This window comes from Salvelinus alpinus, chromosome 7, assembly GCF_045679555.1.
Source record: "Salvelinus alpinus chromosome 7, SLU_Salpinus.1, whole genome shotgun sequence".
NCBI classification, from domain to species: domain Eukaryota; kingdom Metazoa; phylum Chordata; class Actinopteri; order Salmoniformes; family Salmonidae; genus Salvelinus; species Salvelinus alpinus.
Genome location: NC_092092.1, coordinates 20,526,657 through 20,544,365, shown reverse-complemented (window position 1 = coordinate 20,544,365; position 17,709 = coordinate 20,526,657). Strand labels below are relative to the sequence as shown.

Sequence of the window (17,709 nt, the reverse complement as noted above, 5' to 3'; positions counted from 1 at the left end):
AGAGGTTATTTTGGAAGTGTAATTCTTGCACCACATTTTTAACACTATTTAACTCCACAAAGCAGAATAAGTGTTCCTGTCATCTCTGGTTAATCAAACAATTGTACATTGCCAATGTTTTTAAACAAAGTTCTGTTCTCTTCTACTACACAGCTCAACTCTATCATGACATGTGGTTCTGGCCTGATGAATCCCACTCTCAGTATTACTGGAAGAGTGTTTATCCCTGCTAGTACATTAAAGCACACAGTGCCAGAGAGATGCCAGTTAGTTACGTACATGGCACACACCAGATGTCAAAGCTAATCTACAGTACACTACTGCCCACCCAGAAACACAGAGGCTGAGTCCCAAATGGCACCCTATTCCCTTTATAGTGCACTTAGGGCCCCACATAGGGCTTTGGTCAAAATGAGTGCACTATAAAGGGAATCTGGTGCCTTTTGGGATGCAAAAAAATTGAGATATTGCTGTATAGATGTTGAACATGTTTACTTTGGGAATTAACAATACAATACTTCTTATTGCATACCTACAATTTACACAGTTGAAGCTAACAGTTTATGCTCTGTCTGATTACAGTGTTAAATTAGAAGAGGCAACCCTAAGTGTCTAAGTATCAATGACTACTATAGTCATCTAGGAGTACCACTGACTCCACAAAATGATCCCCATTTCACTGGATAGATCGGATGAATAAACATAACTTTTCATTGTTTAAGGCTCGATAACTGTGTTACTATGTGTAGTTGAAAGCCTCACATATGACATGACTAAGTTGTGTGTCTTAAGTTAAAATAACAGAATACAACAGAATACGAAGCCTCAGCCTCACACATTACCCAGTATGATGAATGAGGATTATTATTGTTACAACTGTTCTGTGCAATGTAGTGATTTATATAATGGGTGGGTCTAATCCTGAATGCTGATTTGTTAAAAGCGCATTCCAGCCAGTGTCTATTCCACAAGTTACCACTGGTTAAATCTATGACGTTAAAATGCCTATTTACTCTGTTCCATCTGACTGCACAATCCACTGTATCAGCCCAGCTAAGCAATTTATAAACTTGATCTCAACTATAAAAAGCACCTAGCCATTATCTAATTTCTTTTAGAGTAACATTTAGTTTTCAACAGCGAAAATTTGTATAAACCTTGCTGTCTGCAACATTGTTTCAATATTCAAATTCGATCTCTAGCTGTCCCAGAGTAATGAACGTGTCGGGAGTCGCGACGAGACAGACAGGCAGGCAGCTTTTCTCAACCATTCGAAATCATGAATCAGCTGGCATAATTTTTATGGATATATACAAAAAATTTTTTTTTAAAAAAGGTCAAATGAAACGAAGTGCAGGTAGTTTGTGGTCTTTCCAGTTTCAGTTTGAAGTGATTTGTGTTAGCTGTGTTGTTGGCTAGTGCCTCGGAACTACAGTGTCCTGACGAGAGAGCACATTTTCTATGCTAGGCGAAATCGCGCCTCATTAGCTCATTGTTATGGATGTATCTAAATGAATGTCTCTAGAAAACAGCTTAAACAAATGCAAATGCAGCTACTTTGCTGTTATTATGGCTGCACTTTTTGACGTGACTGTTAGCCGTAGTAGGCTAGCTAGCAAGCAAGGGATAAGAACGTTGCCAGCCAGTATGGCAATGGAACATTTAGAACGAACGACTGGGTCGCGTCCATAGACACAGAACAGACACAGTCGCATCTCTGGGAACCGAACCGATAGAACGAACGTCCAGCTGGCTTGGGTAGCAACCCTAGATTTGTTTTGTGACTATATCTTGTGGAAGGATGAAATAGTATGATCAATTCAATAAAATAACTTTTTTAGTGAAAATATGTCAATTATTATTTGAATATGTTGGTAACCCATTGTATAAAAGTGATAATGCCATCGAAGCCGGTGTTTAGAGGATATATTGGAGGATATACTAAACAACACCCGTGCCAATATATCCTCCAAACACTGGCTTCTCAGGCATTATCACTTAAGTACACTTACCACAGGGCTGAGAGAGAGATGAAGAGAAGGCTAGCATTATAATGACAGATCCTTTCACTGCATAGTTCAGTCGGGCTCAGCCTCCCAGGGAGAAATGAGCCTGGGGTCCACTGTAAAGAATGCCAGTAAAATGTACCGGCTCCGTGTGGGGTGGGACCTCTGGTCCCCATTAGCAGGAGGTGAGACATAAATGTACGCCCTCAGACCTCAGGACATAGGTCCGCTCTATTGCCGCTTCTGAATCAGCTGGCTACCATAAAGTAACTACTACTTATGAAGTGACAATGGAGCGTCTGTCTACTGTTTTTACTGAGTACGAGAAGCTTTCGTCTGCACATTAAGATCCATGCAAATTGCAGTCATTAAAACGTAGTTTAAAAATAGGCTTCGTTGGAGTTCTAGGCTATACTATCTGAGAATAGTGACAAAGGTTTACTACTGTGACAGAAAGCTTGGAAATTAAATGACTGAAATTTGCACGGCTCAACAGTGAATGCGGAGGGTTCTTTCTCCAATTTAAGTCACATATTTCCCTGCACCTTAGCTATGTTGTCTGTGTAATAGATTAATTTTCTGCCTCCTGTTTCTACAAGGCCCCCTCTGTCCATCTGGAGCGTGAAGTCACAAGCTCTGCTGGTCGGCTACTGCGTTTCAACCTAGCGGTGCCAAAAGCCATAGTCTGCCCTAGAATGCCTATGTAAATTACGATCACCAGAACGGACAACTTCTGGGGGGGTGGGGGGCATTTTGGGCTCTATTTCTTTTAAATTATGATCAAGTTCGATCCCCACGGTGAATTATTTTAAAGTTCAAGATATTTAATTAAATAGTGATCCATTCTGACTCGTAAATTTTTTGTCACACATGCTGACACAGACCAATCACGGATCAGCAGGCTACGAGGATGCTCGTTCCCTCAGGCACACTCTTTACACGTGCACCTAAGGGGGTGTGGTGTGCTATCCAGATGAGAGCGCGGAGTCAAAAAGCCTGTCAAGAGTAGATGGAGTGGCTGACCAATGTCTATGGGGCTGCCAGAGAACGACATAGCGGAGAACAGAGGACGACAGAAGATGACAAAGTGGAGAACACAGGATGACAGAGCGGAGAACAGAGGATGACAGAGCGGTTGCACAAATGACAAAGATAGCCTACAATTATATAAAAATACAGAATCAAGATAAAATAATTGTATAATTTATATATAAATCCAATCTAGCCTAACCGAGTTGTGATCGGTTGGTTTTCGACTGTTTATGTCCAAGGCTTCCGTTATTGACGGCGACGTCATCTTGCAGCATTCGGTTTACTCTCTCAGGCAAAATGAAAATGACTACATCGGCCATGATCCTTTGAGCTCTTCAAATTCAAATACTTCCGGCTTCATGCGCCATCGGGAGTTTTCCCTAAGAATACGTGGATGACGTCAGCGCTATGACTATCAACTGGTTTCAATGTCTATGGTTTCTACCCATTTGGAGATGACAGCACAGTCTGAAAGTAAACAGTGGTTTTATGAACCATTATGACCGCCTGCCTGTCACCTTTGACCTGACCCAGCAGGCTACAGTCAAATACCACTCAAACAGACTGTTGAACTGTCATACACACATGCAACCACACACATCAAGAACAACAACCACCCAAGCCACTGCCTGTTCACCCCGCTATCATCCAGAAGGCGAGGTCAGTACAGGTGCATCAAAGCTGGGACAGAAAGACTGAAAAGCAGCTTCTGTTAAATACCCATCACTAGCACATTAGAGGCTATATACATAGACTTGAAAATCACTGGCCACTTTAATAAATGGAACACTAGTCACTTTAATAATGTTTACATATTTTGCATTAATCATATGTATATACTGTATTATATTCTACTGTATCTTAGTCTATGCCGCTCTGACATTGCTCATCCATATATTTATATATTCTTAATTCCATTCCTTTACTTAGATTTGTGTGTATTGGGTATATGTTGTGAAATTGTTAGACATTACTGCGCTGTCGGAGCTAGAAACACAAGCATTTTGCTACACTGAGTGTACAAAACATTAGGAACACCAGCTCTTTCCAAGACAAAGACTGATCAGGTGAATCCAGGTGAAAGCTATATGACTGACTCCCTCATATGACTGAGGTCTAGGAACTCACCTTAACGTATGCAGTGTATTGTTGGCACTCCACTGTGTTGATGTTCAGACTGAGCTCGTTGCTCACAGAGCTCATCTGGGCTCCGTTCTGAACCAAGTACACTCTAGAAGGCTGGCTCCTCTGTCTCTTATCCACATCAGCTGTCAGGTTATACAGCAACTCTGGGGGAGAGGAGAGAGAGTGGGAATCATGGGTTAGTTAAAGCTAAGTCATGTTTCACTTCACACAGTCTGAATAAGACATATTCATACAGTCAAACATAGGGGAGAGAGAGGCCCACATGTGTTAGTTAGAGAGGGAATGTAAGGCTCCTAATAGCACCTTTTAATAGTGACAATGTTTCGATCCAAGGTGGATCTTAGTCAGGTCTAGGGCTGATGCGGTGACGTATTACCGCCACACTGGCGGTCACGTGTCATGAAGGCAGTCAAATTCCACATGACTGTATAGTCACTGTAATTAGGCTTCTCCAAGCTCTGATGCTGCTGCTGGTCATTAGTAGCCTACCAAACTTGCTAACTACAATAGACTCAGCACTCCATTGTCCCTCTAATCACTCTTGACTTCAATGAAAATGTATTCGAAAATCTAATCAAACACTTCATGAGAGCCCATGAGCTCATGTTGCTCAACATTTCTATAGGCTATGCAATTGCGGGAGAAAACAGAGTGATGGTCGCTAATAAAAAGAGGAGGATCCCATCAGCTTTCTATAGGCTAGGCCTACTATATCTATTTCTCAACTTTCCTAATATTAATTAAGCACATTGCTTATATTTACAGGATTTACATCCTCCATTCGCTATTTAAGTGCATAGATGACATGTATTTTCTCCCGCTGCCTCATTTCGATACAGGTGCATGATAATGGTCCATTCTAAATAAATAGAAAATTCACACACATATATTATTTAGTATATTTAAAGACAAGATTAAATCAAGAATCGTCTGATGGGTGACAATATTAGCCTATCACTTGTGAATTATATATTATCACTTGGGAATGATGCCCAATGCCTTCTTTTGCGACTTTTTCTAATCATAGTCGCACACCTCATGTAGCCTAGCCAATAGGCCTATATGTTTTAATATGGTTTGTATCACAACTAAAATTGCCAAATAACTTTTTAAATTTAGCACATTAATTAAGCATATTAATAACTGGCATATATAAGCAGCGTGTGAGTTTCAAGTTTGGGAAAGATAATTTACCATAAAAATGCACCTTTATAATAAAAGCATTACATGCATAATTGCATTTGCGGTCACTTTTGATAATGGTGTTTTCCGCTAATGGAACATTCACGCTTCTAGCCTACTGCCGTGTGCTCACTGCTGCCCTTATAATGTGAAGAAATAGCCTAATAGTTTAACAACATTTTAAGATAAACGTTCTGATCTGTTACGGTAGCCACATTGCATAAAAAAGTTTTGGGGATGCTAGTGGTTGTAGTCATTTGGGATCTATCTGTCCCAGACTATGTTTGGAATATTTATTTCTCACACAGAATAGAATAGGTTGACTTTTGTACTATGGGAGATAGTAGATTGACATAGGCTAGTGCTTTTGCTGTTCGTTAGGCCTACTCATCCTGTTGGCTGACGAAAAGTAAATGTGGACAGTTCTTCAAATAGCTTCAATATGCACCTCGGAAGTGGATAAGGACTTGCGCAGTTGCGTCCCCGATGTGTCTGTCTTCACTTGTAGCCTGTGAGAAAGACCTGATCACGTGACAGAGAGCCATATGAGTGAGAAGCACATCGGATTGCGCAGCACACTAAGGAAGAAGGGCGTAACGCAGCACTCCAGGCCACAAAAAGCATGTTTTTTTGGGGTGCATTACGGCCACAAAGGGGATGCCACTGTGAAATTCGAAGCATTATCAAGTGCTTATTGTGAAGGTGTAGGTTATATTACATGGATTTATTAGACTTTAAAAAAAATGGCTTGTAGGCTATGTGTGGAAGCCAGGAGACGCTACATGTGTTAATGTTAATTAACTGTCAATTACTGTGAGACCGACAGATTGACAATCACCGGCTGGCGGAATTTCGTGACTGCCGCAGCCCCAGTCCGGTCAAGCCTTAGTTGGAGATGTCATCATGTCTCACTACCAGACATGCACACACACAGGAAATTAAGCTGGAATGTATAGCGGCCGTTTTACGGGCAGCTGACCAATTCTACTATTTTGTGTGGTCTTTGGAGCTGATCCTAACTTTTTTCGTAAATAATGTTTCCGCCATCGTTTCCTATGACCGAAAAGAGCTTCTGGACATCAGAACAGTGATCAACAGCCTTAATTTGGATGAAGATTTCTACTTCAATGAGTCGGCGGCACAGGACATACTGCTCACCCCAGACCAGGCCCTAATCCCTGACACTCGGATGAGAAAGAGACAGCGATATAGAGGCTGACGTACAGGTACCCTGATGAAGCTACGGTGGAGAGTAAATTATCCGCTTCTACTCTCTGTTCTATTGTACAAATCACTGGGGAACACACCGAACAAACTCCTTTTGAGACTATCCTATCAACGGGATCTGAAGAACTGTAATTACCTATGTTTCTCTGAAACTTGGCTGAACAAGGAGATGGATAATATTCCAGCTGGTTTTTCTATGAATCGGCAGGACAGAACGGCAGCGTCGGGTAAGCTCAACGGGAGTGGTGTTTGGATCTTTGTTAACAACAGCTGGTGCGCAATCTCTAATGTTAAAACTTCTTATGGCTGCAATCCCGTTCCCGGGATGATATGACAACAGCCAGTAAAAGAGCAGGGCGCCAAATTCAAACAACAGAAATCTCATAATTAAAATTCCTCAGACATACATGTGTCTTATATCATTTTAAAGGTAATCTTGTTGTTAATCCCACCAAAGTGTCCGATTTCAAATATGCTTTTCAGCGAAAGCACTACAAACGATTATGTTAGGTCACACCAAACCACAATAAGCACAGCCATTTTTCCAGCAAAAGATAGCTTTCACAAAAAGCAGAAATAGAGATAATATTAATCACTAACCTTTGATTATCTTCATCAGATGACACTCATAGGACTTCATGTTACACAATACATGCATATTTTGTTTGATAAAGTTCATATTTATATAAAAAAATCTAAGTTTACATTGGCGCGTTACATTCACTAGTTCCAAAAACATCAAGTGATTTTGCATAGCCACATCGTTTCAACAGAAATACTCATCATAAATGTAGATGATAATACAAGTTATACACATGGAATTATAGATATACCTCTCCTTAATGGAACCGCTGTGTCAGATTTCCCAAAAACTTTACGGAAAAAACAAACCATGCAATAATCTGAGACGGCGCTCAGAACAATAGCCAAATAAGCCGCTATGTTGGACTCAACAGAAATACGAAATTACATCATAAATATTCCCTTACCTTTGATTATCTTCATCAGAATGCAGTGCCAGGAATCCTAGTTCCACAATAAATCGTTGTTTTGTTCGAGAATGTCCATTACTTATGTCCCATTAGCTAATTTTGCTAGCATGTGTAGTACACGTGTCCAAACGCTCGAGCAGATGCAGGCAAACGTCGGACGAAAACTTCAAAAGGTTATATTACAAGTCGAATAAACTGGTCAAACTTAGTAGAGAATCAATCTTCAGGATGTTGTTATCCATTATATCCAATAACGTTCCTACCGGAGCATTCTTTTCAGTCTCTATAAGTAATGGAACGCATGGCGATATCATGAGGAAAGTGCGTGACCAAGAACTGGCACTCTGCCAGACCACTGACTCAAACACCTCCCATCCGGTCCCACAACACAGCATAAGCTTCATTCCACGTTCTACTGACGCCTTCTAGTGGAAGGCGTAGGAAGTGCAAACAGATCCATATATTACAGGGAATTGAATAGGCGATGACTTTAACATCGACCACTCTCAGAATTCTCACTTCCTGGTTGGATTTTATCTCAGGTTTTTGCCTGCCATATGAGTTCTGTTATACTCACAGACATCATTCAAACAGTTATAGAAACTTCAGAGTGTTTTTTATCCAAATCTACTAATACTATGCATATCCTAGCATCTGGGCCTGAGTAGCAGGCAGTTTACTCTGGGCACGCTTTTCATCTGGACGTGAAAATACTGCCCCCTACCCCAAAGAAGTTAAGGAAGTCTCAAGGTTCTTCTCGCCAGAGTTAGTATGGTATATCATGAGGCATTCTATTTACCAAGAGTTATCTATAATTGTTGTATATTTCTATTTACCACCACAAACCGATGCTATCACTAAGACTGCACTCAAAGAGCTGTATAGGGCCATTAGCAAACAAGAAAATGCTCATCCAAAAAGTGGTGCTCCTAGTAGCCGGTGATTTAATGGAGGAAAACTGAAATCTGCTTTACCTAATTTCTACCAGCATGTCACTTGTGCAGCTAGAGGCAAAGCAAGGCAAGATCACCTTTACTCCACACACAGAGATGCATACAAAGCTCTCCCTCTCTCTCGCCCCCCATTTGGCAAATCTGACCATAACTCTATCCTCCTGATTCCTGCTTACAAGCAAAATCTCAAACAGGAAGAACCAGTGGTGCGCTCAACACGGAAGTGGTCCAATGAAGTGTATGCTAAGCTACAGGACTGTTTTGCTAGCACAGACTGGAATATGTTCCCTGACTCATCTGATAACATTGAGGAGTTTACCACATTAGTCACCAGCTTCATTAATAAGTGCATCGACGACATCGTCCCCACAGTGACCATACGTACATATCCCAACCAAAAGCCATGGGTTACAGGCAACATCTGCACTGAGTTTAAGGCTAGAGCTACCGCTTTCAAGGAGCGGGACACTAACCTGGATGCTTATAAGAAATCCCGCTACACCCTCCGACAAATCATCAAACAGGCAAAGGGTGAATACAGGATTAAGATCAAATCCTACTACACTGGCTCTGATGCTCGTCGGATTTGGCAGGGCTTGCAAACTATCACAGATTACAAAGGGAAACCCAGCCACGAGCTGCCCAGTGATGAAAGCCTACCAAACAAGCTAAATGCCGTCTATGCTAGCTTTGAGGCAAGCAACACTGAATCATGCTTGAGAGCACCAGCTGTTCCGGGACGACTGAGTGATCACGCACTCCATAGCCGATGTGAGTAAAACCTTTAAACAGGTTAACATTCACAAGGCAGTGGGGCCAGACGGATTACCAGGACGTGTACTCAGAGCATGCGCTGACCAGCTGGTAAGTATCTTCACTGACATTTTCAACCACTCCCTGACCCAGTCTACATGTTTCAGGCAGACCACCATAGTTCCTTTGCCCAAGAACACTAAGGTAACCTGTCTAGATGACTATCGCCCCGTAGCTCTCATATCTGTAGCCATGAAATGCTTTCATTACTCACATCAACACAGTCATTCCAGACACCCTGGACCTACTCCAATTTGCATAACGCCCCAACAGATCCACAGATCAGGCAATCTCTATACGAGGCAATCTCAGAGGAAGGCCCTAAAAATTGGAAAAGAGTCCAGCCTCCCAAGTCATAGGTTGTTTCTCAAAATGCATATTACCGTGCTTTGAGCACGCGAATTGAAGCATGGGAGGGTTGGAGTATAAGTCCAAATCAAATTATGCGAAATGGAGCATTTACATGTACATATTTTGAAGCATGCATTGATTCAAGCTTCAACGGAAAGTATGCAAAGAAATATGAAGCAACCATGTAAAAATGATGCAAATTTTCTTTTGAAATCAATTGTGGACATTATTTCAACTGAAGCGAGAGAAAATACACTCCGACTTCGGAATGAAATGTTGCCTATTCACATCTCATATTTGCCTGACTACAATATTTTATCTTGCTACGTTAATAAATACATGCTGTGTTAATTTTGGCATGTTTACCTGCCTACAATACACACTGTAGTGTGTGTAGGTCGTAAGACCATAGTAAGTCAATAGCGCTAACTGGCTAGCTGCGAATGTTAGCTAGCCAGATAGCCACAAAGGACTGTTAGCTAGCTACCAACAAAGAATTAACATCTACTTTGGATAACATTGGTTTTAGGGCATTTTTACCAGTTATACTATCTGGTTAGCTACATTATTATGATTCACATATAGCCAGCTGATAGTTATGAAGTAAAACATTTGCTTTGTGTATATCTTCTTTCGGCTTTATTGCCATTATCCTGGCTAGAAGTAAATAGGTAAGTCCATAGTAAGTCAATATGGCTAACTGGCTAGCTAGCTAGCCACAAAGAATTGACATATACCTTGCAACACATTAGTTTTAGGTCATTTTTGCCTGTTTAACTAGCTAGCTGGCTAGCTAGATTACGATGATAATTATGAAATAAAACATTTGCTTTGTGTATGTTTCGTCTCCATTGTTGCCATTGTCCTGGATTGAATAAGGTTCAGTGAATGGAGAGATGGAGTGCGAGGTAATGCAGTAGGGGGAGTGCTTCTCAAATGAAATGTTTTATGCGTTCTCCACACTCTCATCACAAGAACGTATTCAAGAGAACGTCCTCAGAAAATGCACTTGAGTATGTGGAGTACGGTAGTATGCATTTTGGAAACACCCATAGACTTTTCTCTCTGCTACCGCACGGCAAGGGGCACCGATGCACCAAGTCTGGAACCAACAGGACCCTGAACAGCTTCTACCCCCAAGCCATAAGACTGCTAAATAGTTAGTTAAATAGTTAACCAAATAGCTACCTGGACTATCTGCATTGACACTTTTTTCACAAACTTTTTTGACTCATCACATACGCTGCTACTGTTTACCATCTGTCACTTTATTCCCAGTTATAAAGAAATTACACAAAAATGTAAATGTACTGTGTGTGTGTGGGTGTGTGAATTTGTGCATCTCGGTGTGTGTGTGTATGCATCTCGGTGTGGTGCTTGCGCCATGGTTTGTGTGTATGTGCATGCATGTATGCGTGTGCGTGTTTATGTGTGTGAGGGGGTGCCTTCCATGACCTCACCCTGTCAGGCGGAAAGGGGCGTTGAGTGTTCATTACCGGCCCAGGCGTTTTCACCAAACAGAACAGAAACACACACACACACACACACACACACACACACACACATACATACATTACCAGGCGTCATCACCAAACAGAAAGACACGAGGTGCTGCAGTGCAGAACTACTTTCCACTGGTCGTGCCAAACAGTCAAACAGAAGAGAACAGAGAACCCTTATTCCTCCTGTTACGCCTGGATCTGCTCCTCATTATGTAATGAAACAGCAGGCTATTTCCCTGTCCTGGGGGGTGCTTAACACGACCACACCCAACTGTGGCCACACCCAAACAACAGTCAACCATGAACACACCTAAAGAGTCAAACGATAACCATGACCAAACACTTAAACACTGAACACTCAGAACACCATGACCAGACCTAAACAACCAACCAGGACCACACCTAAACAGCTAACCAGGACCACATCTAAACTGTCAACACCTATTGGCTGGATTATAACCAGACTAGACCAGTAGACTGAAGGAGAACCACAACCATAGGCAGCATCCATTGGCCAAAGGCTACATCATGGAATAACACAATTCAGTGGCACATCACAAATCGCTCTGAATAATCCACTACAATATAGTCTACTAGTTCTAACTACTAAAACAAGGCATATGAGGGATCCCATTTCAAACATACCACTCTATCAACTTAAGTGCGTTGTACATTATTTTGTGTCTGCTGTAGTTATGCTGTAGTTGTGCTCACCTATCTGTCCAGGCAGGTGTTTTCCTCTGAAGAGCAGGCAGACTGTAGCGTTGAAACAGTTGAGGTGCTGTGGTCCCTCGTGACACTGAGGAACAGAGATGTTGATGGAGACAGGCAGGTAGATGGACACGTCCACAGTGATCACCGGTCGGGACCTAGAGACCAAACACAACGTGGTGTCAATGGACCTACAACCAGTACAATACAACATGGTGTCAATGGACCTACAACCAATACAATACAACATGGTGTCAATGGACCTACAACTATTAAAATACAACATGGTGTCAATGGACCTACAACCAATACAATACAACATGGTGTCAATGGACTTACAACCATTACAATACAACATGGTGTCAATGGACCTACAACCAATACAATACAACATGGTGTCAATGGATTTACAACCATTACAATACAACATGGTGTCAATGGACCTACAACCAATAAAACACAACGTGGTGTCAATGGACTTACAACATGTTGAACATGGTACTGCAGTGGACACAGCTTGGCATTAATGTCTTTCTGTGATGAAAAACATACTCTGTTCCACTGTATGCGTTTATACTGCTCTTTTCCAATATCTACAGAAGCATAGGTTAACTCTTAGAATAAAACAATGTATTGTGCACACATTCAAAGTGGTATGCTGGTATGGACAGTGAAACAAAGCCACTGTTCGTGTAACACCAAAATATATTACATTCCAACTTCAACAATACAACCACTCACCTCAATAACACCACACTATCAGCCATAAAAGCACCAATGGTAATATCTGCAATGAAAGAACAACCAATGAGCGAAACCTAAGTTAGTGCAGATTTATCCTTCTTTGAAAATATGGCACAATACACAAAGGTTATCATTAAAAGGGGGCTGAACTTACTGATTTGGACGTTATTTTAGCTCGCTCATTAATAAATGCAGCAACAATGACTGGCGCCAAATGAGAGTATTGGGGATGTTGTTTATTGTGGGTGGCTCTCGCGTGTGTGTTCTCACGTGGCAAGCGTTTGTACATTCACTCTGCCAAAACAGTACACAGTTACAGTCACTCACCCATCTAGATAACTTGAAACAGTCTAACCAGGTCTTGTATCTTGATGTCGCCTTGGCTACCTAGGGCTAGCAAACTTCTTTCGCCAATTAGCTTCAGCCGGCTGGTGAGCGACCGTTGCAAAATTGGTTTGACTTTGGATAGACTATCTCCGGGGCCAGTTAGGGACTGTCAATACATTACACAATGTAAATGGGACAATATTTCCATGTTACACGCCTTTTAGTTGTCTCATTATATGATTGCAATATTTGTATATGAATTTCTACAAATTATAGTTGGTTTGAGATTTTTAAGTCATTGAAATGTTTAGCTATTGACAATTGTAAATATTTTCCCATGTAATCTGTGTAATTTATGATGGTCCCTAACTAGCCGGATAGGGATATCGAATGTCAAACCAAATTGACCACGGGCATTACGATGGGGTTGTGTGCAGCTGCGCTCCAAATTGATGATTACTTGGGTGCTGCCAGCTGTGGGGCAGGGTTGAAAAAAAAAACAACCCAAGGAAACCTATTACACAGTACCCATTCCGTGATCCACCATTTTTTCCTAATTGTCTTGCACATCTCAGTTTTGAATGAGACTGACTATGACCACATTTATTCTATTTACACTTTGTAGTCAATTTTGACACTAGAATAAATGATTCTGACTAATATCGATGCCACATGGGCTGTTTTCAACCAATGAAGTTTATTGCCTTCAGTTGCGCTTTAACAATGGAGTCCTCATACTTGTTGTTTACTGTTCTTGTTCTGAATGTCCCCTGTTGATGTGGAATGCAGTAAACAACATGTCTCAGCATCACGAGTCTAACCAACTGACCAGGGACCACTCAGAGTCAGACAGACGGTAGTCTAACCGACTGACCAGGGACCACTCAGAGTCAGACAGACAGGAGTCTGACCGACTGACCAGGGACCACTCAGAGTCAGACAGACAGGAGTCTAACCGACTGACCAGGGACCACTCAGAGTCAGACAGACAGGAGTCTAACCGACTGACCAGGGACCACTCAGAGTCAGACAGACAGGAGTCTAACCGACTGACCAGGGACCACTCAGAGTCAGACAGACAGGAGTCTGCCCAGGGACCACTCAGAGTCAGACAGACGGTAGTCTAACTGACTGACCAGGGACCACTCAGAGTCAGACAGACAGGAGTCTGACCAGGGACCACTCAGAGTCAGACAGACGGTAGTCTAACCGACTGACCAGGGACCACTCAGAGTCAGACAGACGGTAGTCTAACCGACTGACCAGGGACCACTCAGAGTCAGACAGACGGTAGTCTAACTGACATACCAGGGACCACTCAGAGTCAGACAGACAGGTGAACAAGTGGGAGAAGGCGTGAATAACACCACATTCGAATCAGCAGACATTCTTTACTTTGTCTGCTGATTCGATCCGAGCTCATTTGATTTATTTGTTTAACCTAAATCTCACCAGGTAGGATATTGAGAACACATTCTCTTTTACAATAACGACATGAAGTTGAGCTGTAGGCCCTACGTACATCATTAACCCTGAACCTAGTGGAGCTGTAGGCCCTACGTACATAATTAACCCTGAACCTAGTGGAGCTGTAGCCCCTACGTACATCATTAACCCTGAACCTAGTGGAGCTGTAGGCCCTACGTACATCATTAACCCTGAACCTAGTGGAGCTGTAGGCCCTACGTACATCATTAACCCTGAACCTAGTGGAGCTGTAGGCCCTACGTACATCATTAACCCTGAACCTAGTGGAGCTGTAGCCCCTACGTACATCATTAACCCTGAACCTAGTGGAGCTGTAGGCCCTACGTACATCATTAACCCTGAACCTAGTGGAGCTGTAGCCCCTACGTACATCATTAACCCTGAACCTAGTGGAGCTGTAGGCCCTACGTACATCATTAACCCTGAACCTAGTGGAGCTGTAGCCCCTACGTACATCAGTAACCCTGAACCTAGTGGAGCTGTAGGCCCTACGTACATCATTAACCCTGAACCTAGTGGAGCTGTAGCCCCTACGTACATCATTAACCCTGAACCTAGTGGAGCTGTAGGCCCTACGTACATCATTAACCCTGAACCTAGTGGAGCTGTAGGCCCTACGTACATCATTAACCCTGAACCTAGTGGAGCTGTAGCCCCTACGTACATCATTAACCCTGAACCTAGTGGAGCTGTAGGCCCTATGCACATCATTAACCCTGAACCTAGTGGAGCTGTAGGCCCTACATACATCATTAACCCTGAACCTAGTGTTGGCTACGTTGTATCATCTGTTTTGTACTGTACAAAGGAAAAACCTGCACTCACTGAAATATTATTTAAGTTCATCTTTAAGAATGTTTTTTTTTTTTTTTTTTTAACAGTGTATCCCTTTTGAATCCGGCACCCAAAGAGTTTTTGTTACTACAAACTTTTCAGTTGAGCACGCCAATTCTTCATTCTATGTATTGTACTGTATATTGTGACAGTACCTAGATATCCATTGCCGTCCATGTCCACATTGCCAGATATTGATTGGCCGAACATCTGGAAGGCGGGGTTTACACTCCGTCCAGACAGCCTCTGCAATGAATTATATAAAACGTGAGATAGAATACACACACACACAAACATGCACGCAAGTACACACACACAGACTGACCTGTCAGACCAACACTAGCGAACACATTACTGTAGCAGGAGGGATCAGCATCACACTGTCTCACAACAGTCAAGCATGTTTTTGCTTCCGCTACTAAAACAGACCACTGTGTCTGTTACTGCTACCATAACAGATCACTGTGTCTGATAATGCTACCACTGAGACCACTGTGTCTGTTAATGCTACCACTGAGACCACTGTGTCTGTTAATGCTACCACTGAGACCACTGTGTCTGATAATGCTACCACTGAGACCACTGTGTCCCATTTGAAACACAGTCACAGTAGTCCTTCATTTCTATTTACTTAGAGATACCATAACAGACCACTGTGGCTGTGCCTGCTACCGAAACAGACCACTGTGTCTGTTACTGCTACCATAACAGACAACTGTGTCTGTTACTGCTACCATAACACACCACTGTCTGAGCTTTAATCTAACAACAACACTGAGTAAGGTTACGGTTTGAGAGGGAAGTGGACTTTTACATTTCACCTCATCCTGTATCTCTCAGTAAATAGAAATGAAGAACTACTGTGACTGTTTCAAATGGGACCCTATGCAGTGCACTAGTTTTGACCTGGGACCTATTGGCTCTGGTGAAAAGTAGTGCACTATATATGGGTGCCATTTGGGACTCACACTCTATAATATTGTTTCATGGGGCTAATATCCATTGTGGGGATCTTTTGTTCTGGCTTCCAAGCTATTGAAAACACACTCCTGTGTGTGTGTATTCGTATTAGATGAGTGGAAAATCTCTTCCCAGGATAACATTACCACCTGGGTCTTTATGACACGTTAGTCAGAGGATGCTTCCCAAATGGAACCCTATTCCCTATTTAGTGCACATAGGGCTCTAGTCAAAAACATTGTACTATAGGGAATAGGGTGTCATTTGAGATTCACCCAGAGAGTAATAGTGCTGCTGTGTCAACACAGATGGAGCTGTGATGTTATCCTTGTTGCTAACACAATGCAGTGTGTGTGTGTTTGGTTTCACTATCCTTGTGGGGACCAGAAGTCCTCACAAGGATAGTAAAACAAGGAATATTAAGAACATTTTACCGGTCCCCACAAGAGAAAATACTATTTTAGGTTTAAGAGTTAGGGTTAGGATTAAGGTTAGTGGTTTAGGGTTAGGATTAGGGTTAGGTTAAGGAAAATAGGATTGCAAATGGGAATCAATTGTTTGTAAAACAAACATGTGTGTGTGTGTGTGTGTGTGTGTGTGTGTGTGTGTGTGTGTGTGTGTGTGTGTGTGTGTGTGTGTGTGTGTGTGTGTGTGTGTGTGTGTGTGTGTGTGTGTGTGTGTGTGTGTGTGTGTGTGTGTGTGTGTGTGTGTGTGTGTGTGTGTGTGTGTGTGTGTGTGTGTGTGTGTGTGTGTGTGGACTAAACTAGAAATTAAAAACAGATGAAGATGATGATGATATTTTATGTTGTTGGTCTCAAACACAGGGGACATAATGTCTCAATTGGCTTAAGATGAATTGTTTCTTGACTTTCTAGTATCTCTTCCTCCAAAAGAGCCTATGATGGTGGCATATTATCTACCCAAGACTTATTATCTACCCAAGACTTGATTTGAAGTTGATTACTTGTTGTGTCTAAACATTGAAAGTGCCTTTACCATAGAATATTTGTTGACAATTCCTGTGGCATCGCCATGGTAAATGTAGACTGCTCCACCGTAGTCATCCTCTTTGGGTGCTCCTATGGCCACATCTAGAGAGAGATGGGGAGAGAGAGAGAATAGGACAGAGGCAGAGAGACAAAGACATACACACAGAGAGAAAGAGTTCAGTATTACTCGTCTACAGAAAATTAACAAGAAAGTTAAGAACCAACAAGACTGGATTCCAACTGCTGTTCAAGAAGTTGCTTTGTGTGTGTCAGGACCATAGAAATAGAATGAATAGAAACAGCGTCGTCATGCACCCTAAAAATCTGAGGGGGCACAAAGTATGTGAGGATCGCTGGGGGTTGACCTGAATGGGTTAGGCACCCCATCCGTAAGTTGGAGAATTTCGCATTTTTAAAACACCTGAAACAGCTTTTTCCTGCAATCTATAGCC

General features: G+C 42.2%; 1 protein-coding gene across 1 annotated transcript in view; it reads right to left on the bottom strand.

Moving 5' to 3' along the window:
* Positions 1–17,709, bottom strand: part of itga9 (integrin, alpha 9) — a 134,322-nt gene that overhangs the window by 69,837 nt on the left and 46,776 nt on the right. The window contains exons 11-15 of the mRNA XM_071409365.1: positions 17,265–17,359; positions 15,464–15,554; positions 12,657–12,702; positions 11,919–12,073; positions 4,167–4,327 (exon numbers count right to left, since the gene is read on the bottom strand). Of these exons, the coding sequence (XP_071265466.1) occupies positions 4,167–4,327; positions 11,919–12,073; positions 12,657–12,702; positions 15,464–15,554; positions 17,265–17,359 (548 nt within the window). The remainder of the gene's footprint in view (positions 1–4,166; positions 4,328–11,918; positions 12,074–12,656; positions 12,703–15,463; positions 15,555–17,264; positions 17,360–17,709) is intronic.